This window comes from Mustela lutreola, chromosome 3 (assembly GCF_030435805.1).
Source record: "Mustela lutreola isolate mMusLut2 chromosome 3, mMusLut2.pri, whole genome shotgun sequence".
In the NCBI taxonomy this organism is placed as follows: Eukaryota; Metazoa; Chordata; class Mammalia; order Carnivora; family Mustelidae; genus Mustela; species Mustela lutreola.
Genome location: NC_081292.1, coordinates 129,059,888 through 129,086,513, shown reverse-complemented (window position 1 = coordinate 129,086,513; position 26,626 = coordinate 129,059,888). Strand labels below are relative to the sequence as shown.

The window sequence follows — 26,626 nt, the reverse complement described above, 5'->3', positions numbered from 1 at the left end:
CTCTATTGACTGAGCCAGCCAGGTATCCTGGGATTATTATTCTTTTCTGCAATTAACATTTTATTTTTTATTATAGAAAGTAAACCTCAACTTACCAAACCCTCATTCTATTTCCTTAGTTTCTATCAGAGAAACAAAGGAGATTCTTCCTAAAAAAAAAAAAAAAAGAAAGAAAAGAAAAGAAAAGAAAGAAAAAGAAAGATTTATTTCAAGAGAGGGGTGGGTGCCTTGGTGGCTCAGTAGGTTCAGCATCTATCTGCCTTTGGCTAGAGTCATGAACTTGGGGTCCTAGAATCAAGCCCTGTGTGAGGCTCCCTGCTTAGTGGGGAGTCTGCTTCTCCTTCACCCTCTGTCCCTCTCTCCGCTCATGCTCTCTCTCACTCACACTCTCTCTCAAATAAATAAAATCTTAAAGGAAAAAAAAAAAATTCTTTCAGACAGAGGATGCAAGCATGAGCGGGGGTAGGGCAGAGGGCAAAGAAGAGAATCCCAAGCAGACTCCCTGCTGAGTGGTGAGGCCAAATGTGCGGCTTAATCCCATGACCTGAACCTAAACCAAGAATGGATGCTTAACCTACTAGTCACCCAGGTGCCCCAAAAAGAGATTCTTAAGCCAGGGATGAGAAGCAAGTACTTTTAAACAAGGTCCAATTTAGGGTGAAAAGGGAGGCTTTATTTAACCTCCATGAAGGAGGGGGGGATGGGATTCTTATATTCCTACAACTCTAATTATTTTATTAACTAGTGAAGAATGTGGGAAAAAATTATTTTAACCACTAAAATATTATCTTGGATTATTTAAAAAGTAACATCACCATGGAGGCTGTTTTTATTCTTTCATCTTTTATGTTACTTCTATTTTCCATTTTAGCCTCTTCTGAACAACCCATTGAACAACTCCCTGAAAAGGAGAAGTAGTACTTCTCTACTGAGAAGTACTAGTAACTCCAATTTTTTTTTTAAACAGATAGGGAAAAAAAAAAGCCTGCATGACCCAGGTCCTATGAAGTTTAATTCATTCCACCTAAAGCAAACTTCATTGTTTGCCCACTATAGTGTTTAGTTGGAGATTAAAATCAGGAACTGCCACATAGCCCTTTCCCAACTTGGACCTCCCTCCATGAAAATTGCAGGACTGTCTTCAGAGCTCCTCACTACCCAAAGCAAAACTGTAAAATGTGCTTTTATTATTTGTTTATAATACTCTCACGGTTCCCTTTTCTTCAAGCTTTTCTGTCTTCCTGGCATCTCCTTCATCCCCATTCTCAGTGTTCTTCCATTCATCAATCAACCCTGCCAGGCCAAACCAGAGAAGTGTCATACAGGTGTTTGCATTTGCCCTTTCACATTCAGGATTTCCTTTTCTATCAGCAGACAACCTAGCTTCTATCCTGCAATTTAACCACCATACACACACACAAAACAAATGAAAAAAGTAATCCTTTACTCCCACTGTTTATTCTATCATCAACCATATTTGAATTGATATATTTGTTTAATATGTATCAGTATTTGCATTTTAGAATGATGAGCCATGGCTGAAAAACAGTGTACCTGAGTTAACCAGGTATACTCTAGAGCCAGAGGGCCTGGCTCAAATTCTGACTCTTTTACTTGCTAGCTGCACTACTTTGAGCTCTTTATGCAGTATTTCTTTAAAAGGGGGGTAAAAACACTAGCTGCGTTATAAGGTTCCTTTAAGGCATAACTGACTTAATATATGTAAAACACTAACAGGACCTGGGCATGGCAATCAGTAAATGCTATTTTACTATGCCCTTTAACCATAACTGTGGAAAGAAAGGTTTAGTCTTCTATTAAAATCATCAGGAAAAAAGCACATTAAGAAAATATTCTTACAGTTAGGCAGCCCATTAAGTTGTATTATGAGGGTAAGATGGGGAGAAAATTTATTTTATTTTATTTTTTCAAAGATTTTACTTATTTATTTGACAGAGAGAGACACATAGAGAGAGGGAACACAGCAGAGTGAGTGGCAGAGGGAGAAGCAAGCTCCCCACAGAGCAGGGAGCCCAATGCAGGGCTAGATCCTAGTACCCTGGGATCATGACCTGAGCCAAAGGCAGATGCTTAACGACTGAGCCATCCAGGGCCCCAGAAATTTAGTCTTTTATGGTAGATAGGGAGACCAAAAAAAAAAAAAAAAAGCTAAAGGTGCCATCACTCAGGGCAGTGTGGTGTCACTGAAGAATCTTCCATGGAGATGCTAGTTGCTAGGTGAATATTCTGAAAGCCTATTTCTGGTAACTCCTATTAACAAAATCAGGTGTGCTGGGTTACATCACAGTATCTTCTTTGTGTGGCCCTGCAGGAGAGTTCTAAACACTTCAGTGCTGGGAAACATGCACTGAAATATGCAACTTAAAACCAATCTTCACTTTTTTGCTTTTCTCTATTAATTACATCATGCCAAAAATATGCACTATTATGCCTCAGACTTACCTCTTACTGTAGTGTTTGTTTTCTCCTGAATTTCTTTAGCTATGGTCTTTAATTTGTGATGCTGTATTTTACTCAGTGACCCCAATTTTTAAATTTTTTAATAGTGTGCATAAATAAATGCATAAAGACCCCAAAGGGACTCTCTTTGTACTATTGATTTCTTTTTCACCTCCTTAGCCAGACCATGAAATGATTATTTTGCTTTCTCCCAAAACACCTGGCATTACTTTAATACTTTCTGAATTTTAGGTTTCCTCCTTTCTGTATTAGTAGCCACCCAGGTACTGCTCTACCATTTTAGCCTTTACACCCACATTCACAGATTTACCTGAGAATAGGAGGCTCAGGATAATCCTGAGAACAGAGATCCTTAGAGCCAGTTGATATGAATGTGGGTTGCCCTTAGGGTCTATCTAGCCTGGCTCACTATCCCTGTTACCATGCCTCCAAGTCACCCCAAAAGAGATTTTCTAGTTTGACCTGGAATGTGTTCTCCAAGATTCTGATACACTTTGACTCTGTACTCATAGCACTTTTTCTAATAATTTAAATGTGTGATTCATTTCATGAGATCTGTGCTCAATTTAACTGCTTAATACACACTTCCTAACATTTTTACAAAAAGTGATGTTCCTAGAATGCACCCTTTTCACCAAGGAGTTTTACCGTATAAACAAAGCAATACTCTTCATTTGGGATCTTTTCCCACTCTTACCAATCAAAACATGTTTGTCCCACCATTTTTGTTAATGAGAATAGCAAAGGATATTGCAAGGATAATGAGACTGAAGTTAGATGTTAGGCCAACATCCATCTATCTCCTGCTGAAAACCTAGTGGGACAAACAGGTCCACTTTACATTGAATAAGTGGAATTTTTCTTTTCCTAATGTTGACTTGACAAAGGTTAGTTTTATCTGACTGAGAAGCCATGTGAACTAAGTGCATAGTAATGTAACACAAAGACTGGTGCTTTCCCAGGGCTTTATTATCTTTGCTGCAGATACATAGAGCAGAAGTCAATCTCCTTTCAGTAAGTTCCTCTCCCTGCCTGGCAGATAACAAGAAGGTGCCACTTCCCACCTGTCCGTCCTCCTGAACTCTCCTTTTTTTCAGCTAAGAAGCAGGTGAGACGGTAGACTGATCTGTATTTGTAGGTATAATGCAGTGAGAAAAGGAAGAGACTCTTCCTTTCAAAACAAGATAACAAGTCCTATTTTCAAGAACCATTTAGCTGAATTCAAAACTAGAGACAAATTAGCTTCAGAACACTAGGAAACAATACCGACACAGTATCTCAAGTCCCTTCATGTTCTAAAATTCTGAGATACTTAATGTTAACTGTAAAATTTTACCATATTAAATAAAAGGGATAATGAAGGTCAAAATAAAGAACTTATTACAATGTAAACAAAGTCATCTCCTCAAGGAGGAAAGTTTGGGTTCTGAATTTGATGAAGTTCTTAAGTTCCAAAAAGAATGAAGGAATTTTAACATCTAGCGTAAAGCACCTAAAGTAAATTTAAGTAAAATGGAGACAGTGTCTTATGGATGTGCCATCCAACTGACCAGTATGCAGAATTAGCCAAATGAGGAACGGTTTGAGTATCGTAGGTCATCAGACTATATTGCTTTAAAATGCTTCCAACCTGGAAAGAATACCCCAGTGTATTCTGATTAAAGAAGTTCCTCAGACTACCAATACAAGTGACTATGGAGACCTAGTACTGAAAGAGAGAAGAAGGAACAATGTTCTCCCATCCATACCAAGACTGGAATCATTCCACTCCCAGCTCCTTCCTGGTAACCATGTGTTCTGTCCTAAAATGCCCTAAAATGGCACTGTTGTAAATAACAGAGCTCACTTAAAAAAAAAATCTTTTTTAAATAAACATATAATATATTTTTATCCAGAGCTCACTTTTTGGATCTAAGCAGGTCCTCGATTTCACTGTATATACCAGTAATTTCATTGTTGTATTTGGTTCTGTGTACAATTTTGAGCCCTACAAGATCCATGTCTCAAAAATGCCATGGTATATATAATCTTTAATCATCTATTTGGTCACTCATTTATTTATTCAGCAAATATTAAATTGCATACCTAACCACATGGTAGGTACTACTGAGCAGTGAAATTAAAAGGAAAAAAGTGTCCCTGTTCTCAATGACTTTTATAGCCTAGTGAAACAATACAGGGCAAACAAGCACAACTGAAGATGGTTAATCCCAAGATGAGGGTGTGTTGCACATGACATAGAAGAGCTTGAGGTAAAAAGTTTACTTAGAGAAGGCTGCTAAATATAATCCTGGAGAGGAGACACAGAGAACAAGTTCTACTGTACCAAGTGGAGGACAGAAGTAAAGGGGTATGTGAAGGCAGGGAGGTACGAGAAAATATGGTGTAAGTCAGAGTGTTGTAGGGAGCACGTTATTTTGCAGCTGAAAGTGCAAAGGGTTAGAGGAATTGGAAAGAACATTGCATTGAGGCTGCATTCTGGGACTGTATGGTGAATGAGGCGAAATTCTGCTTTTGAGAAGCTTACCATCTAGAGAAAGAAAAAGACGTTTATTTTCAACAGCTCATTTCAGTAAGGCTGGTGTCCTAGTGGAAGAACCCACAGGGAACTGTGGCTGGAAAGGCACAAAGAAAAGCCTTAAAATACAACACTAAAATTTTATCTGATAGACAACAGATTCTCTAAATGGATAAGAATCACATTAGTGGCAATGTGGACCAATAAAGAAGCTTCTGCCAAAGCCCAGGCAAACAATGTGATGGACCTGAAGTAGGCCATCCTACTGTGGCAATTATACAATGTCTTCTTCTAGCCAGGCAAATGGGGATACTTTCAAATCTATCATGTCAAAAACAGAATGAAAAGGCCAGAGCAGTATTTTCTGGAATTCCTTATACTTCCTTATACTTCAGAAAGAAGTTATGTCAAAAAATGTTTAAAAGCCCTTCCTTGTGGGGTGCCTGGCTGGCTCAGCTGGAAGAGCACGTGACTTTATCACAGGTTTGTGAGTTCAAGCTTCACACTGGGTACAGAGATTATGAAAAATAAATAAATGAACTTTAGGGAAAAAAGGCCTTCTTTGAAAAAAAAATCTCAATGATAACATGAATTTAAATTTTAGTTCAGACAAGTTTAAGGCCAGTAATAGGCATAGAGGTAAGCAAACTGTGGAATACCAATTTGATAGAATTAACAGGCACTGAAAATGACAATCACAAACTACACTAAAAATCGAAGAAATTTAAAATATACAAACAAAAAACAATAAAAATCTGTATGTGCAGGAGGCTACTGTATTATAGTATGTGAATACATATGTTGACAGATTAACAGAAAAAAATGAAAGTTAAAATAATGTTCTATTATTTTTTTCCATCTTCTACAGTAACAGAAAGAAATGAAATTTAAAAGTCAACCCAAGATTATTATTTACTATATCTAATGGGCCTAGCCTAGGTGGGCTACACCCAATTTCTTTGTTCTTGGTTTTCTAGGATGGTTTTTACATACAGCCTTAATGTCCAGCTACACTATTACTAAATACAAAACAACAAACACATACTTTGGCTTGAAAAATCCTTAAAATTCCTATTATGAACAGCTATCTCCCTTCCAATACAAAGGAAAAGGCAAATTCAAATAAACTAAAGGGGTCAAAGAATACAGAGGAAACAAATCACATAAATAATTTCTGCATATGTCCCTTGAATGCTTCAGAGTCAGGTCTCTGGAAAATGGTTCTGATACCTAAAAGCCTTTTTAAAAGGCATTTTTTAAAAATTTGGTCAACAAACATACTATTTATTGTGTATCCATAAACCATGCACTTTACTCTAAATATACAAAGAGAAAATAAAACACTGTCCCTGCCCCCAGGAGCTCATGGTTTAAAAGGAAAGAATGGTTACAAATAATTGCAATTAAGTCCTCTAACAAAGGTATGTACAAAGATACTGAAATGAGTAAAAAGCAGAGGTCAATGAGAAAAGTCAGGGTAAGCTTCTTAGGGGAGTTAGGTACTAAATGAGTTACAGGAGGGGAAAGATGACTTGAATAGCATGTGCAAGGAAGTGTGAAATATGAAACAATCAGGGAAATGTGGGTAATTTTATGTTAGTTCCTATGGTAAAGGGAGGGAGGGAAAGAACAACAGGAAATGAAGTTAATGGAGTAGACAGGGGGGAAGAAAATCACAAAGGTTCTTGTATTCAAAGTAGAGGATTTGGCCATTACTCAATTCTGTCAAATATAAACTGCCATAAGTTAAAAGGTGAACCATGAATTTATGTACTATAAGAAAGGAAAAAAAAAAAAAAAAAAGCTTTCTGCTGGTGTCTCTTAAGTTTTATAGAATACTCCTGCACAAAGACAGACTAACAAGTGATAACAACTTCAGCTTAAGGTAAAGAAATAAACCAGCTATGCAGAAAGGAACAGCAAGGAACTTCATTTCTCAACTTGCCCTTAGGTGAAAGGAGGAGGGAAAACTCTCTTCACCGAGAACTGATCTCTAGGCATGTCTGTAGCCTGAACTAAAGCTACTACAAGTATGGTCTAAAAACAAACAAAATAAACAGCAAAAACTTTAACGTGGTCTCCTGTTGACGTGTCCCTAAATGCTTGGCAGAAACAAATACAGATTTTCTTTGGATAAACTAGACCTGAATCCAGAACAACAGCAATATAATATGCAATCTCATTTCAAAACTGATCAATAAAAAATGTGCATCTTAGAACTGATAGAAAACAGTAGATCTTATAGTCTTAAATCTGGAGAGTTTCATAATTACCTGAGGAACTTTTTAAAAATACTTATTACCAGGCCACATACCTCAAACAGGTAGGCCTAAAGCAGAGCCCTGGAATCTCTATTTTAACAAACTACCCAGGGCTTTTTCTTACACAATCAGACAAGACATCAAAACATTAGAACCATCCCCTGAAAACTCCTACTGCAGACAATAAAGAATAATATGATTTTAAGCCAGAGAATAATTAGATCAGAGGAACACTTTAAAGAAGGCCACTGTGGTGCCAGTAGACTTTGTGGAGAAGATAACAATAGAAGAGGGTAAGGAAAGGCGATGGAGGAGTAGTAAATAAATAATAAAATTTAGTGAAATAGTTTTAAAGCAAGAGTTTGTGATTAAATATAACAATGGGGAGAAAAATAAGAGAGTATCAAGGAGGCAGAATAGAATTTTACAAAAATCAGATGAAGGCAGAGGAGGGGTATAATTTAATTCTAAAAACTTTCTGAGGAAATGCCCCTAATCAGCATTATAGCCACTAGGCCTTTATAATAAATCTGAGTATACTAATCCAACTTATAGATGTAAAGTAATAAGGTGTAAGAGCTACACAGAATTCTGTACTAAATATCAAATGTTCCAAATGCAACTAACACTCAAAATGATTTCCAAGTTCAGATGTAAGCACAGAGAGATTTTATCCTTAATGTTTTACACTTCTATGAATTAATGTATACACACTGAAAAACTAAAATCTCTTTGGGCATAAAAGAATTTTCACTGGCTGATAAATTTAAATTACAAACAGAAAACAATGAATCAACAAACTTACGCTGAATATGAATGAACTGTTTTGGCTGTTTAAACTCTCCTTTGTACAAGCGATTGTAATAGTTGACGTTGCTCTCTGCCTCAGGAACTGGAATGACCATGCTCTCTTTTTTTTCTCTAAACACTTGCTGTGCTGAAATAGCTCGCTGTAAGTGATGTTCCTGGAAAATGTAAAGTAGGCAACATAAGTCGTTTTAATAATGTTAATTCAATGCATAATTCTACTTAAAATTTTTTTGCTTAATAACTTCAAGGTGACTTAAGAATTAATTATAAACAGTTTCTTTGCCATTGATAACACTTGTGCTCATCCTAGTATCACCTTAGATGTTTGTAATTTTATTAAGCAGTATTTTCTTTAAAGATTATACACATATTCACAAACTAAAATTAACATCTCAATTAAAAGAAAATTGATTCCTTGTTTGATAAATTAACAGAGGTGTTTGTCACCAATACCAGCATATGGGAAAATATGCAAATGACAATGTCACAGGTTTTCATTATCTTCTGCAAGTACACACCTGAAACTTCAAAAGTACAAAATATGAATAACTCAAAAAAAGAAAAAAATTACTTTCAACAGACATATTACTATCACAGCAAGAAATATATATATATGTTTTTTAAAGATTTCACTTATTTATTTGACAGAGAGAGACACAGTGAGAGAAGGAACACAGGTCAGACAGTAGGAAAGGGAGGGAGAAGCAGGCTTCCTGCTGAGCAGGGAGCCTGATGTGGGGCTTGATCCCAGGACCTGGAGATCATGACTTGAGCCCAAGGGAGATAAGCTTAACAACTGAGCCACCCAGGCGCCCCAGCAAGAAATATTTTTGAACTAAGGTTAAACAAAAGTTCCTATAAAATACATCCTGATTCTAGTAACTTTCCATTCTCTTCACCACTTAATACCTACTTTCTCCCTTGGCCCACAAGGGACCATGCTCAACAAAGTAGTTTTCCTTTGTAGAAGGCAAATTAGGTCACATCACTCCACAATAGATCCCCTTCATACTCAGATTAAAGATTAAAATTATCACGGACTAATATAAGCCTTATTTCTCTCTGACCTTATCTTCTACCTCTCCCTACCCGTCCTTTATTGTAGCCACAGTGCCTTTCCTCCAGGTTCTTAAACATCCAAAAGGATTGCTTTTGAAATTCCTTCAAGTCTCATCTTATCAGAGAGAGGCCTTCTGTGGTTTCTTTATCTAGAAGAGTACTGGCTAAGAATTTATCAGATCATTCTTTCAATACATTTCAGAACATCCAGTAGACACCAGATAATAAGAGTAAATGACAGACTCTGCTATTAAGGAACTTAGCTAGTAGAAGAGAGATACCTAAGTATACACTCAGGTTTAGGCTTGACAGACTTGTCTCTTCTCAATTAGTCAAACCACAGTCTAAGGAGGATAGAGAAAGATACCCAAAAAAAAAGTAAAATCTAAACTAAAACTTTCAGCATCAGGGCACCTGGGTAGCTCAGCGGGTAGAGCGTCCTGATCTCAGGGTACTGGGACCTAGCCCCACATCAGGCTCTCTGTTCAGCAGCAAGTCTGCTTCTCCCTTTCCTTCTGTGACCCCTCTCCTTCTATGATCACTTTTGCTTTCTCTCAAATAAATAAAAAAAATCTTTAAAACTTTCAGGATTGATAGATTTATTTAGTAAGGCAAAGACCAAAAAAGAAAAAAAGAATCCAGGCAGAGAAAACAAAATGTCCAAAACAGACACAAGCTCAGAGACATTCAAAAAAAGCAAGCAACTGAGATAAAAGACAGGTGGGTGGGTGCTAGCTTATATTTGAGTTTTTCTATTTTCAATACCAGAAGAAATGTTTTTCTTCATAGGACAGGACCCCAAGTTGGAGCACTAAATACACTTCCTCATATAAATATTACTATCATTAGTAAGAGTCTTCAGTAAAAAACTTTTGAGTTAACTAAAAAATTGTGAGAGGATTAAACACACCCACAACAGCATCAAGAAATTAGGAAAGCCAGGCTCTGAAAGAGTAATTTCTAGCATTATTTAAGCTTATACTTTCCTATTACCTTGCTGACATTTCACTACTCATTGTCAAATAAAGTGAAGCAATATGAAAAGCCACCTTGTATTTTTATATTGTTTTACAATTCTTTTTTTTTAATCATTATTTTTTTTTAAATTTTATTTATTTATTTGACAGAGATCACAAGTAGGCAGAGAGGCAGGCAGAGAGAGAGAGAGAGGGAAGCAGGCTCCCCCCTGAGCAGAGAGCCCGATGCGGGACTCGATCCCAGGACTCTGAGATCATGACCTGAGCCGAAGGCAGCGGCTTAACCCACTGAGCCACCCAGGTGCCCCATATTGTTTTACAATTCTTAAAGTACAACCACAACCGCAAACTTATTAACTCCTCAAAATTTGGGGACAAGTATAGGTATTACATTACATCATACATGAGACTCAAGAAACAAATGATTTGCTCTAAGTTATGGTATATATACATGAGAAGGTCAAATTTCAGGACTCTGATTTGAGTTTTTTTTTACTATTCCATCTTTACTAGAATGGGCTGTTAAAAACAAACAAAAAAAGAAACCCGGGGGCCCCTTTATAGCTCAGTCAGTTAAGCATCTGCTTTCAGCCCAGGTTATAAACCTGGGGTCCTGGGACCCAGCCCCACATCAGACTCCCTGCTCAGCAGGGAGCCTGTCTTCCTTCTTCCTCTGCCCCCTCCTTCCACTTGTGCTCTCTCTCTCAAATTAAAAAAAAAAAAATCTTTAAAAAATAAAATAAAAATAAATAAAAAACCATGTTCTTGTAATGCTAACAATCTAGAAACATGGGTGGCAAGAGGAAACTGAGCTAACTGGTAGTACATTTTTGATGTGAAGAGATTCTTTTGCTGTATAATGGACTTTCTCCTAAGTACAAAACATTTTTAGGTATTAACCAATTACTGAAATACATCTTTAATAGATGAAGATTTAATATTATTTTAATTTTACATGTGAGGAAATTTAAAAATAGATCATAGATGACTCTCTTCTTGTTAACACAGCTGGCAGATGACAGAGCTGTAGCCAGAAATTAAGGAGACAGATCATGACACACTCCCCCATTTTAATTTACAGACCAAATTTAACTCTAAAAATAAATCCTCAGCTATCACTTCCTTTCCCATATTATCAGACAGTCTCTCAACCTAAAAACTCAGAAAAAACCAACAATGATACAGCTTCTAGAGGCCTGAGCTTTATACAATAACCACAGCCAGGAACAAACATGCAAATATGGAAGCAGGTACCAGAGTTTTCACTTGTCTTTATTGGGGCAAAGAGTGGCAGGAATGATGGTGATTCCTTGTTACATGCTGCATTGTATGCTGGTAAGGTTACTTGGTTATTAAAAATGATACTTGCTTTCTTTTCCATTAAGAAGGTATTCTTTTAGACTCTTAATATCACAAAACAAACTAGGGGAGGAGGTGGGGGAGTAGGGACAGGGTGGTTGGGTTATGGACATGGGGAGGGTATGTGCTATGGTGAGTGCTGTGAAATGTGTAAGCCTGATGATTCACAGACCTGTACCCCTGGTGCAAAAAAAAAAAAAGCATTATATGGTAATAAAAATAATTTTTAAAAAACAGGTATTCTTTTGACCTACCAACTCCACTTAGGAAATTCAACAAAGGCAACATACGATTAAATAAAATGCTTATCAGGCATTGTTTATAACAACAAAAAAAGACTAAATGGCATAAAGTCTAAATGGGAACAGGAATTAGTTATATAAAATTATGTTATATACATAAAACGGAACTCTTAGGTAGTAGTAAAAACCAACATAATGCAGACCTTTACTAACCTGAAAAGATGTTAGGATACTTTTTTGAGGTAAGAGACAGGTGGGTGAGTGCCAGTTTAGATGTACTAATATAACTTGCATAAATATAATGTGTATTATAACATGCTATAATATAAATAACATGTACAAATATTAATGAGTATGTGTGTAAAAAAAATAGACTAAAAGAATACAGAACAGAATACACTACAAAATACTTTTTAGGTGGGCCTTATATTCTTCTGTGCATCTGCTCTCTCATATTTTCCAAATATTCTGTAATAAATCTGTATTACTTTCCTGAGTTTAAAAAGTGGTATAACTTTTGAATCTTAAATGAAGGGACTCACCACCAATATACATGAAGTCACTTCTTATGACTTAAACTTCTGAAATATCCTTTTGAACCTTACTGTATTATACCTAAACATTTTTGTGTTTTCCTAGATAATTACATTCTCTGTGCCTTCTGTTTTTCCTAGTAGTATATGATAAACTGTTAAAAGCATACTAAAAGGAACTAAATAACTCATCACTTGTAGTCATATATAATAGGTACCAATCACTATCCTATAAAATGTAGGGTAGGGACGCCTGGGTGGCTCAGTGGGTTAAAGCCTCTGCCTTTGGCTCAGGTCATGATCCCAGGGTCCTGGGATCGAGCCCCACATTGGGCTCTCTGCTCAGCAGGAAGCCTGCTTCCTCCCCTCTCTCTGCCTGCCTCTCTGCCTACTTGTGATCTCTGTCTGTCAAATAAATAAATAAATCTTTAAAAAACAAAAACATAAAAAAATGTAGGGCAGAATTTTGGGGGGGACTGGGGGAAGGTGTAAATTAAGGCACTATGGCCACATTGGTAGAAATCAGCAGTGTTGAAACCTGAATCCTTGTTTATATGTCTCTTTTTCATCTTGCTAACCTCATGCCCCAACTTTGGGTATCAGAATCCATTAATTCAGTGAGGCTGCATAAAGGGGGGGGGGGGGATCAAAGATTCTTCACTGGTATTTTAAAAATTCACATGCAAAATCCCCAATTAAAAACAGCAGGCTAAATACCTATATTTATATAGGCATATATAGGCATACTTCACCAATTACAATAGTAAATTTACCAATAAAGGACCAAGTAACTTAGAAAGCCACAATAACAAAAAGAATGAGAGATGAGCCATTAGCCCTAAACAGAGTGTAGCAAAAATCTGGGAGATCAAAATCAAAAGATGGTTTTGAATCCCTGCAGAGGGAAAAGATAAAAACTGAACCCATCTGTCCTACAGAAAACAAGATAATGGGGATTTTGAAACACTAGTTAGAAACAGCTAAAATGAGACAAGCACTTCTTTGTCTGTTCCTCAAAGTAGATCATTCTACACAGACAGAAGAGGGCACCATGGAATAAGTAATACTGTGAACCACCCTTAACCTGTGGGAGTAAAGAAAACCTAAAAGTCTACTGTTATTATTAAAATTTTTAAAAAGATCCAACCTGTAATGATATATTCTCTCCACTCTGGAGAGAGGAACAGAAAAAACACTTCAAGAAAAATGCACCGAACAAACTTAATTAAATATGCCCCAAAGAAGCATTTATAGATATGAAAAATATCTTTGAATCAAACTCAAAAGCTAAGATCAGAGGAGGATGAAAGAAATGAAAAAAATGAAAACAGCTGACTAACTCAGGGAAAAAAAGAAAAAAAAATTATCTCAGAGATGAAGACTGAAGTTACTAGTAGCCAAGTGCAAAATGCACTCTAACAAGAAAGTGTTACATAAAGGTTGTCAAATGACCAAAAGAAGGAGATAAAGTAAAACAGTAAGATGTAAAACAAAGAAGGAATGACACTGATATAATTGGAGTCTATGAAGAAGAAAAACAATGCAAAAGAATATTCAAAATAACAATCCCCTGAAATGTCTGTAAAACAGATCGGAATCTACATGTCAAAAAAAGCTCACAGGGGAACAGGATGACATACAAGAGCCCTCACCACCACAGGCACAATCTGACAATGCTTGGTACAGTCAGGAGAAGACACTCTGCTCATAGATTCTCTCTTGAGAAGAAAAGAGAAAAGTAGAATGCACATCCAACATTCCGGCTTTTTGGGAAACTGCCCAAGGGACTAATTTCTGTCTCAGCTAACTCAAGAACATGGACTGAAAGAGCCAGCATTCTTTGGATTCCTGGGAACTGCAGAGAACAAGAGAGCACTCAGAGTACTGCTGATGCACCAAAGAAATTATAGTACTGCACAGAGACACCAGAGGGAGCAAAAGGTAACAAACTCCTGAAAAACTAGCAATACTCTGTAACCAGGAAATTATGTGCACATGCCCAAAGAAGATGCATCTCCTGAAAAGGTTTGAGGGGCTTCCAGATTCTTTGCCTGGGCTGACTGGAAAAGGTCTTCCCAGTATGAAGCCAATTTGTAAAAGACTGGGAGAGCTGACTGTTTTTGAAAAATGCATAAATTAGGGGCACCTAACTGGCTCAGTTGGAAGAGTGACTCTTGATCTTGGGAGTCGTAGGTTCGAATCTCATCCTGGATACAGAGATTACTTAAAAAAAAAAAAAAAAAAGAAAAAGAAAAGAAAGAAAGGAAAAGGAAAAGGAAAAAGAAAAAAGGTAAACAAACTTAAAAAATTTTTTTTAAAGATTTTATTTATTTATTTGACAGACAGAGATCACAACTAGGCAGAGAGGCAGGAAGAGAGGAGGAAGCAGGCTCCCTGTTCAGCAGAGAGCCTGATTCAAGGCTGGATCCCAGGACCCTGGGAACATGATCTGAGCTGAAGGCAGAGGCTTTAACCCACTGAGCCACCCAGGTGCCACTTAAAAAAAATTTTAAATAAAAAAACAAAATGCACAGGCTTGATGGCTCAGTTGATTAAGTGTCTCCTTTTGGCTCAGGTCATGATTCCGATGTCCTGGGATCTCCTCCCACTGGGTTCCCTGCTCAGGAGGGAGCCTGCTTTTCTCCCTCTGCTTTTCTCCATCGCTCATGCTCACTTCCTCTCACTTTCCTCTCTCTTAAAATAAATAAAATCTTAAAAAGAAAAATTTAAAAAAATGCACAAATTACAGTAAAAAAATAACAAGGTGCACCAAGAAATAGGAAATACACTCAAAGAAACAAAATAAACCTACCAAAAAGACCCTAAAAAAATGGAGATGTGTGGATTATTTGACAACAAAGTTTAAAATAATTATCTTAATAAAGCTCAACATGCTACAAAAACCCCCACAAATAGGCAGTTATATGAAACCAGGGGAACTGATGCATGAACAAAATGAGACTAGCAATGAAGACATAAGAAATATCAAAAAGAACCAAACAAATTCTGGAGCTGAAGATTACAGTAACCAAATTGAAAAACCCACTAGAGGGATTCAACAGCATACTTCATTAAGCAGAGGAAATAATTAGTGAACTCAAAAAGAAATCATTTGAAATTATTTAGTCAGAGGAACAAAAAGGGGTAAAGAAATGAAGAAAGCCTAAGAGATTTATATGACACTGCTGACAGACCAATATAAACATTATGGAAGCCCCAAAAGGAGAAAAGAGAAAGGAACAGAGAACTTGTTTGAAAAAACAATGGCTGAAAATCAAATCAGAGGAAAGAAATCCAAATAAAAAATGCTCAAATAACATCAGCAAAGATGAACTCAAAGTCCACACTAAGACACATTGTAATCAAACCACCAAAAGTCAAAGACAAAGGCAGAATCTTGAAAGCAAGGGAAAAGCAAATCATCATGTACAAAGGAATACCCATAAAATTATCAACAATTTCTCATCAGAAATATTACATGCCAGAAAGGAATGGGCTCATAGTCAAAGCACTGGAAGAAAAAACTGCCAATCAAGATATTACATCTGGAAAAACTGTCGTTCAAAAATGACAAAGGACAAACAAGGACCTATCCATATAAACAAAAAATGAGGGAATTTATATCTACTAGCCCTGTCTATAAGAATTGCTAAAGGGAGTCATTTCAAGTTGAAACAAAAAGACACTTAACAACACAAAAACATTCAAAAACATAAAACTCTGGTAAAGGTATATATATAGACAAATACAGAATTTTGAATACTATAATGGTGGTGCATAAGTCATTTTTGATTCTGGTATAGAACTTAAACGATAAAAGCATAAGAGTAAGAATTAAGGGTGCCTGGGGGCTGAGACGCTGGCTGAGACGCTGGCTGAGACGCTGGCTGCCTTTGACTTAGGTCATGATCCTGGAGTCCCAGGATGGAGTCCCGCATCAGGCTCCCTACTCAGTGGGGAGTCTGCTTCTCTCTCTGACCCTCCCCCCTTTCATGCTCTCTCTCTCTCTCACTCTTTCTCAAATAAAATCTTAAAAAAAAAAGTGTTAAATAAAATAATGTTAAGGACACAAAATGTAGAAAGACTGAATTTATGACATTAATAACATAAAACAAGAGATATAAACAATTTGAACTTTTCTACACAAATGAGTTCATCAGTTTAAAAAAAAAAAAAACTGTTTTCATTTGTCTCAGTATTTTCCAAATTCCTCTGTGACTTCTTTCTTGATCCACTGATTTGTTCAGAAGTGTGTTGTTCAGTTTCCACATATTTGTGACTTTCAGTTTTCCTTTGCTGTTATTTCTAGTTTTATTCCATTGTGGTTGGGAAATATACTTGGTATGATTTCATACTTCTTAAATTTGATAGAAGTTGTTTTGTGGCCTAATGTGATCTATCCTGGAGAATGTTCTGTTGTATAATTGAGAAAAATAGGTATTCTGCTGTTATTGTGTGGAGTGTTCTGTGTATGTCAAGCTCTTACCAAATAACTGAGAAGGAAAAACTTCCAAATTCATTTAACGAGACCAGTACTACCCTGATAGCAGGATCAGACAAATACTACAAGAGGGAGGAGGGGGGAATGGGTGAAAATAGTCAAAAGGTACAAACTTCCGGTTATAATTTTAAGAAGTTGTGGGGATGTAATGTACAGCATGGTGGCTATAGTTTAAAATACTATACTGTATACTTCCAAAAATGTTCACGGACTGTAACAGTAACAGAAATACCACAGGATCTGGCAATCCCACTTTTATGTGTATATCCAAAAGAACTGAAAACAGGATTTAGAAGAGGTATTTGCATATCCATGTTCATTGCAGTGTTATTCATAATAGCCTGTGGTGGAAGGAATCCAAATGTTTACTGACAGATGAAGGGCTAAACAAAATGTGGTATATACATATAATTGAGTATTAACCTTAAAAGGAAGGCAATTCTGATACATGCTATCACATGGATGAACCCTGAGAACATTATGCTAAGTGAAATAAGTTAGTCCTGGTCACAAAAAGACAAATCCTGTATGATTTCACTTATATGTTACATAAAGTAGTCAAATTCTTTCTTTCTTTTTTTTTCCCCCAAGATTTTGCTTGTAAGTAATCTCTACACCCAACGTGGGGCTTAAACTCAGAACGCTGAGATCAAGAGTCACCTGTTCTACCAACTGAGCCAACCAGGCATAACTAAAGTGGTCAAATTCTTAAAAATCATAAGTATAATGGTGGTTGCTAGGGACTAGGAGAAGAGGAAAAAAGAAGCTGTTTGCTCAATGGGTATAGATGCAATTTTCCAAGATGAAAAAGTGCTACATATCTGGTAACACTGCATATAGTTAACACTATTGTATTGCAAATTTAAAAACTTCAGGTGGCAAATTTTAGGTTTTTAGTTCTTTACTACAACAATTAACAAAAAGCTTATTAAGTACTTGGCAAAAGTAATCCAAAACAACAACCAATTTTGACAAATTTCTGAATAAAACTATTTCAAAAATAATGACAAAATTTTCAAAGACTCCAAACAATAATAGTAAAATAACAGTAATAATTATTATAAACTAATATATTATTAAAGTAAAAAAAAAAAATAAAAACAGACTAAAATCAGACTTCAAAAACAACATAGTGCAAAATATTAATGAAGCAACATTCTGAGAAACCTCAATGAATGAAAAGTATGAAGGATTTTAAATTCAGCTAAGCTGTTCTTCAAGTAGCAAGGCTCCAGAAGGAACTCAGGGAATTTTGTAAGGGACTTTTGACAAATCTACTAGAATAGCACTGTTCAACAGAAATATAATGCAAGCCACACATGTCAGCCATATATTTAAATTTTCTAGCAGCCTCACTTAAAAAAGAAGAGGTGAAATTAGTTTTAATAATACATTTTATTTAAGCCAATGTACATATCTATCTACAATGTTATCATTTCAACACACAATCAATTAAAAAATCTATGGAGAGGGCGCCTGGGTGGCTCAGAGGATTAAGCCTCTGCCTTCGGCTCAGGTCATGATCTCAGGGTCCTGGGATCGAGTCCCACATCGGGCTCTCTGCTCAGCAGGGAGCCTGCTTCCTCCTCTCTCTCTCTCTGCCTGCCTCTCTACCTGCTTGTGATCTCTGTCTGTCAAATAAATAAATAAAATCTTTAAAAAAAAAAAAAAAAATCTATGGAGATACTATGCATTTTTTTCTCCCATAACAAGTCTACAAAAACTGGTGTGTATTTTTACCTGAATGGAACAACTAAATTTGGACTAGCCATATTTCAAGCGCTCAAAAGCCACAAGTGACAACTGGCTATATATTGAGAGTAGAGGCCATCTTCACCTTGGTTTCATCCAACCAAGCGATAACGTATAAACTCTAGTAAAATTTTACGTACAAAACAAAACAAAAAAAAACAAAAATATTTTACGTACACACATGGACACTCTTCATCCACCCAAGAGATAATTGGTAAACTTGTAGTAAAATTTTACTTATACACATATACAAATCTTCCAAAGATGGGAAAAGGTCTAAAGGCTAATACGCAAACATCTACATGCAAAGTGAAAATAAAGCATCTAAAAATGGGAGAAGAAAAAAATACAAACTTTCTCAAATACAAAATACAATCTTTTTAAATAAAAGCAAATAGACAGGGCACCTGGATGCCTCAGTCGTTTAAGCGGCCAACTCTTAATTTCAGCTCAGGCCATGATCTCGTGGTCCTGGGACTGAACTCTGTTTGGGCTCTACACTCAGCAAGAAGTTTGCTTGAGGATTCTCTCCGTTTCCCTCTGCTCCTTACCCCATTTGCATGCTCTCTCTAAAATAAATAAATCTTTTTTAAAAAGAGCAAAAAAAATTATTTTAAAAAGAGCAAAAAAAAATTATAAATACTATAAAAGAGTTGAGACTAAATATATTCAATCATATCAATAAATAGCAGTGGACTTAACTATAAAAATGAAAAAATTTTCAACCTGTCTCATATAACCCAAGACTCAGCTATATGCCATGTACAATAAACACAGACACACACACACAAATGTGGTTCATAAAAAGAAAATTAAAGGAATGGGTGAAGTTTATCAGGTAATGGAAGATGGTAAAAAAGATGAGCAGATCCTATCAGACAAGTAAAGTTCAAGTCAAAAAGCATTAAGCATGCCCCAATAAACAACATTCACAATAAAGGCTTTTACTATCTGCAGATCATTCATGAATGTCTGTATCTTTAAGTTTTGGTTATCCTATACATATTTAAGAATATCTAACAAAAAACACAGCAACCTTTTTATAAAGCAAAAGCTACAGTATATGGAAGGACTGATAAAGACACACTAATACTATTAACTGACTTTAACACACCACTCTCACTCAGCGTAAGGTTAAGTAGACAAAGAACAAGCAAGGACGTACTCACGGACCTAATTTAGTAAAGCAGACCTTATAGCGATATATAAAACTTTATACCCAATACTCCTTCTTCTCAAATACACAAGCAACTTTGAAAAACATGATCATTTATTACAAAGAATATGGTATTATGAATAGCACAGAATGAAGAAAGAGACAATTCTCTGAGCATCATCTCTTTTGATGGTTCTGAATTTTAAAACCAAGTTAATGTTTAACATGCTCTAAAAGTAATTAAAATCAACAAGGATGTGGGGAGAAACCAAAATAGTACACAAGGAGAAACAATAAATAAACACCTCACTTACTAGAAATGAATATTCATATAGCCACAATGAAGAGAACAGAAAACAAAGAAATTTTAAGTTCCTTTGGAAAATAATGATTTGAAGTTCATGTGTAAAACTTAAATAAGGTATCTTTCAAAGAACTGTGATGATACAGTAGTTCATGGCACACTCTAAGAGATAAAAGTTTGTTTTTATTAAAACAAGAGACACAATATTCAAAATAGTGTAATTTTAAGAACGGGATAAAAAATATTTAGGAATTTTGACAATCAAAACCCTTTCTTCAACACCCATTCATAACACAAAATTCCCTGAAAGAAATTTCCCCAAGCCGATAAAGAGCAGGCACCCATAGAAAACCTATACCTAACTATATACTTAGGGTCAAAGACTGAATACTTTCCTCCTGAGATGAAATTCAAGCCAAAGAAGTCTGTTACCACTTCTAGCCCACCTTTCACTTAAGATTATAGTCGGTAGAATGAGGGAAGAAAAACAAAAACAGGCTGCCTGCAGACTGAGAAAGAAGACATAAAATTAATTTGTACATGGTAATTTGTACATGATATCTCATGTAGGGAAAAAATCCTAGGGAATTTCATCAGAGTTCCTAGAACTTAAGTGAACTTAACAAAGTCACAAGTCAGTATTAAACACTCAATTGTATTTCCATATATTGGCAACTAAAAAATGAAAATAAAAAGCAGTATCATTTATAGCAGCATCAAAACTATTAAATATTTAAGAGACAGGCTTAACAAATCATGTGTGAAACTAACACAGCAATGTAAATGGAAATATAACACCTTAATGGATTGGAAGGTTCAATACTTTTCCAAAAAAATTTACTTGGATAAATTTCCCTCCAAATTTTCTAAATTTCTAATAAATTCCAATCAAAACCCCAAGCGTTTTTTTTTTAAACAAAAATGGACAAGTTAATTCAAAAATTCATATAGAAAGATAAAAGAAAAATAGCCAAAATAACCTTGAAAAAGTAAATCTGAAGTACATATACAATCTGATTACAAATTAAATCATAAATCATAAAGCTAAATTATTCAACAGTGTCACTAGCATAAGATCATGTAAAACAACAGAAAACAACCACACAAAAGTCTAAAATAGGCCCACATACATAAAGATAATGAATTTTAAGAGCCAATTAATGAGAGAATTGAATGAGGGCAAGGACAGTCTTTCCCACAAATGGTCTGAACAGAGTGTGGAAAAAAATAAACCTATGCTCTTACCTCATACTTTACATAAAAACTAACTCAAAACAGACCACAGGCCTAAATATAAAGCCTACACTTTAAAAAGTCCATAAGAAAATATAGGAGAAAAATTTTAGTGACCCTGAGTTTGGTAAAGATTTCTGAGGACACAAAATGCACAGATTATAAATTAAAGAAATGATAAACTGGGCTTCCTGAAAATTAAAAAAGTATGCTATTCAAAACACATACTTTAGAAAATGAAAAGACATGCCAGACTGAAAAAATAGTCACAATACATTATGTGAGGGCCCTTCTATGCAGAATAAAGAACTCCTATATCGCAATAATAATAAACCAACCCAATTTTTAAAAACAAAATGAATAAAAGATTTAAAAAGACACTTCACAAAAGAAAAAAGAGTAATGACCAACAAGCACTTGAAAAGATGCTCAACAACTTTTTATGAGGAAAAATGCAAAATGAATCCACAGAAGTTTTGACTACACACTCACAAAATGACTAAATTAAGAAACTGACACCACCAACTGCTGGTGGGAGTGTCCAATGATAACACCCCTCTGCAAAACTATTGGGCAGTTTCTTAAAAAATAAATACATGGCTATTATGGGGCACCTGGGTGGCTCAGTCAGTTTGGTTAAGCATCCAACTCTTGATTTTGGCTCAGGTCATGATCTCAGGATCTTAAGATGGAGCCCCAAGTTAGGTTCCCTGCTCAGCAGGGAGTCGGCTTGAGATTCTCTCTTCCTATGCCCCTCCCCCATGCATGCTCTCTGGCAAGCACTTAAAAGAAATACATGCGTATCACATGACCCAGCAATCCTACTAAACATGTACCCCAGAAGTGAAATGCATGTTGACAGACAACCTGCACATGGATGCTAACTGTTATTTTACTTACAATAGCCAAGAACTGGAAACCATACAAATATACCATCAACAAGTAAACAGACAAAGTGGAAGGTTCATTCACTGGAATACTACAGAGTTAAAAAAAAAAAATTAAGAGGGGTCAAACTGATGATATGCACAACAATAATATACCTCAGAACTATACTGAGGAGAAAGGGGAACCCTCTACACTGCTTGTGGAAATGCAAGCTGGTACAACCACTCCAAAATCAGAAATGTTTAAAAATAGAGCCCCCCCCCCGCAACTGCACTACAAGGGATTTAACTAAAAAATACACACATAGTGATCCGAAAGGGTACCTGCAAACCAATGTTTATAGCAGAAATGTCCACAATAGCCAAATTATGCAAAGAGCCCTTATGTCCATCAACAGATGAATGGATAGAGAAGATGTGGTGTATATTTATACACACACACAGGAATATTACTTAGCCATCAAAAAAATGAAAACTTACCATTTGCAACAAAATGTGGATGGAACTAGAAGATATTACGCTAATTGAATTAAGTCAGAAAGACAATTATATGATTTCACTCATATGTGGAATTTGGGAAGTAAAACAGAAGAAATGGGGGAAAAGAGGGGAAAGTAGAATGAGACAAAATCAGAGAGGGAGATAAATCTCAAGAGACTCTTAACTGTAGGACACAAACTGAGGGTTGCTGGAGGGGAGTGAGGTGGGGGGATGCAGTAACTGGGTGATGGGCATTAAGGAGGGCATGAGGTGTGATGAGCACTAGGTGTTGTGTGCAACTGATGAATCACTTAACTCTACCTCTGAATCTAGAAATATACTATATTAATTAACTGAATTTAAATAAAATAAAAAGTTTATTCCACTTTAGGGGAAGGGGCTGGAGGATGAGCAAACTAGGTGAAGGGGATTCCAGTTATAAAATAAGTCAAAGAAATGAAAAGTACAGTATGAAGAATATGATAATATTGTAATAACAATGTTCGGTGACTACACTTACCATGATGCACACTGAGTAATGTATGGGACTGTGGAATCACTATGTTGTACACCTGAGACTAATGTAACACTGTGTGTCAAAGCTACTTCAGTAATAAAAATGATTTTTGAAGTCCCCCCAAAAAATGTACTGAGAAATAACCAGACCCCAAGTGACTATGAACTGTCATGGTTCCCTTTATATGACATGTGAGAACAGAGAAAACTAATACATAGTGATTGAAATCAGATCATTAGTTGACTGAAACAGGGGTGGAGGATATGACTGCAAAAGGGTTAAAGGGGATTTTTGTGGGGAATGAAAATGTTTTTATTGTTTGGAATGGTGGTCACACAGGTACACTTGTTTATTAAAACACAGAACCACACACGAAATAAATGATTTATATTGTATATAAATTACACTTCCACAGAGATGATTTTTAAAATGAAGAAAAGGGGCAACTGGCTGCCTTAGTTGGTAGAACATACCACCCTTGCTCTCCGGGTCATGAGTTCAAGCCCCACACTGGGCACAAAGCCCACTTAAAATTTTAAAAAAAGAAGAAAAAAATAACAAGATGAAACAAAACATTAATGTAAACAATACATGCTGGCAAGACAATATTTACAATGCTCGTGAAATTGTGATGAGTATAACAGACACTTTTCAAGAATGAGTGCTAGTGAATGTGTTAAAGTATAAATTGGTATAATCTGGAAAACAGTTTGGTAAGAGGGTCTTTTTTTTAAAGGTAAGTTTTATTTAAAAAAATTTTTTAAAGGTTTTATTCATTTATTTGACAGAGAGAGAAAGAGACACAGAGAGAGGAAACACAAGCAGGGGGAGTAGGAGAGGGAGAAGCAGGTGTCCCCCCAAGCAGGGACCCCAACACAGGGCTCGATCCCAGGACCCTGGGATCATGACCTGAGCCGAAGGCAGACACCCAATGACTGAGCCACCGAGGCACCCTGGTAAGATGTTTCTAAGCTTTAAATCCATTGCCAAGTAAGACTTCTTGAAAAATAATGACATCTGAAAATATTTACGTATTAAGTAGAAAAACAGGAAACAAAATCACTTAGTGAAGATAATCTCAAATATAGAAAGGCAAACAGAATGTGAAGATGACAGCATGAATAAATGTAGAGTTAAAAAAAAAAAAAGCCGGTAAGAAATGTGCCAAAGTATTAACTAGTGAAATTATAAGTGGTGTCTATTTTCCCCTCTACATTTTCTACAATTTACTCGAATAGTACATATTACAAAAAGCAACCAGCCAATCTTTAAAATCACTAATCTGGTATCTTTCCATAACCAAAAAAAAAAAGAGAGAGAGAGACAGAGAGGAAGACAAAATAAAAAAGACTCTAGATAAGTCCTTGTCCTATCCTAATTAAACCTGCCTCTCTTCTAGTACTAACTTTCTAAATCTAATTCTCAGCCCTGGCAGCATATTAAAATCACCTGGAGAGACCAAGTATGGACTATATGGGTGAGAAAATAGTTAAAAGGATGCAGCAGCTGACTTCCACTCCAACACAGATGACATACATACAGTGAAATATTATTTAGCCATAAAAAGAACAAAGTACTACAACATGCATGAACCTTTCAAACAATATAAAGTGGAAGTCATCAGATACAAAAGGCCACATGTTGTATGACTCCATTAACAGGAAATGTCCAGATATGGGCAAACCCACAGAGAAAGAGGTGCACCTGGGTGGCTCAGTCATTAAGCATCTGCCTTTAGCTCAGGTCGTGGGCCCAGAGTCCTGGGACTGAACCCCATGTCAGGCTACCAGCTCAGTGGGAAGCCTGATTCTCCTTCTCCCACTCCCAGCCCTGCTTGTGTTTCCTCTCTTGCTGTCTCTCTGTCAAATAAATAAACAAAATCTTAAAAAAAAAAAAAAAAATCCATAGAGAAAGAAAGTGTATTAGTGGTTGTTGGGGAGTGGAAAGGGTCATGAGATGGAATGTGACTAATAGGTATAGGATTTCTTTTTAGGATAATGGAAGTGTCCTGGTACAAGACAGTTATGATGTACACCACTGATTATAGTAAAAACCACTGCACACTTTAATATGGTGAATTGCATTACATGAATTTTATTACCAAAAAACTGCAGGGGCACCTAGGTGGCTCAGCTGGGTTAAGTGTCTGGCCTTTTGCTCAGGTCTTGATCCCAGGGTCCTGGGATCGAGCCCTGCATCGAGCTCCCTGCTCAGCGAGGAGCCTACTTCTCCCTCTCCCTCTGCTACTCCCTCAATTGTGCACACGTACACACTCTCTCAAATAAATAAGAAAACTCATTTTAAAAAATTCCAAAGAAGAAAAGGTGAAGTAACAGGAAATGAATTCATCCTTCTACCAAAAGCAACAACAACAAAAAAATCTAATGAGAGGTGAAACAATGCTTTTCCAGACACTGGACACCAGGCAATGAAGGACAATGATAATTAAGAGAAGTAAAACAAAACAAACAGTCCTACAATTGCCTCAGCTTACTACCCTGGAAAAGCTATGCCATGAAGCAGGAAAGTGAACTAAGACAAAGCCAAAAGACTTCATGAGTTGGAGACAGAAACAATAGTCTAAGAAGACAAAGGCACCTAAGGCTCATAAACAAGAGTACCAAAAAGGCAGGCACTGTAGAGAGAGTCCAGGAGATCTGCAGAGAGTTCTCTGCAGTATTCAGCATAGTACTCATCAGCACAGATTTGTGAATAAACTATAAGGCATTGGAGAAAGAACTATCCCAAAGGACTAGAAGGAAAAGTCCCTGTCAGGGCCAAGAAGAGCACCTGTTCCCACAAACTAGGCTGGGGGAAAAAAAAAAGACATGCTACACCAAGGAACAAAGGATGACATTGAATTTCATCAGCAAGTGGGAGTGCCTGGGTGGCTCAACCTGTTAAGCATCTGCCTTTGGCTCACATCATGACCTTGGGAACCAGAATGGCACACCATGTTGGTCTTGAGTCTGCTTCTCCCTCTTCCTCCTTGTGTCACTCTCCCTCTCAAATAAATAAATAAAATCTTAGGGGGGGGGGACAAAAAAACAGTGCAACTGAGAAGACTGGAGCACCATTGTTTAAATACTGGAAGAAAAAACTGTCAAGCTAGAATTCTGTATCCAGGAAAAATAATTTCAAAAAACAAAGGTGACATTAGAGATCTGTTATACAAATGCCCATACAGTTAATAATACTATAAATTACATTTATAAATTATTAAAAGGATGTTTGTTATGTGCCTTACCACACACAAAAATGGGGAAATAACATTTTTAGACTTGCAAAAGCTGAACTATTCGTTATCAGCAAACCCACAGTACAAAAAATGTTAACAATAATCCTTTGGGAAAAAGGAAAATGATACCTGATGGAAGTCTGGATATGAAATAAACTGATGGGAAGGAGTAATAATAATTATGAAGACAAATACCTACCTCCTTCTCTTATCATTTAAAAGTACTTGAAAAATAACTGGCTATTTAAATAAAAATAAAGTGTTACAGGGTTTACTACAAGTGTAAAATGTTTGGAAACAATAGCATAAGGTTCAGAG

General features: G+C 36.3%; 1 protein-coding gene across 3 annotated transcripts in view; it reads right to left on the bottom strand.

Annotated features, from left to right (window-relative positions):
• Positions 1–26,626, bottom strand: part of EPC2 (enhancer of polycomb homolog 2) — a 113,694-nt gene that overhangs the window by 60,142 nt on the left and 26,926 nt on the right. For 2 of the 3 annotated variants that reach the window (XM_059166808.1, XM_059166809.1), the window contains exon 2: positions 8,066–8,225. In XM_059166808.1, coding sequence (XP_059022791.1) covers positions 8,066–8,225 — 160 coding nt within the window. Of the gene's footprint in view, positions 1–8,065; positions 8,226–26,626 lie in introns of those variants that run through there. The other variant, XM_059166811.1, reaches the window with a different exon arrangement.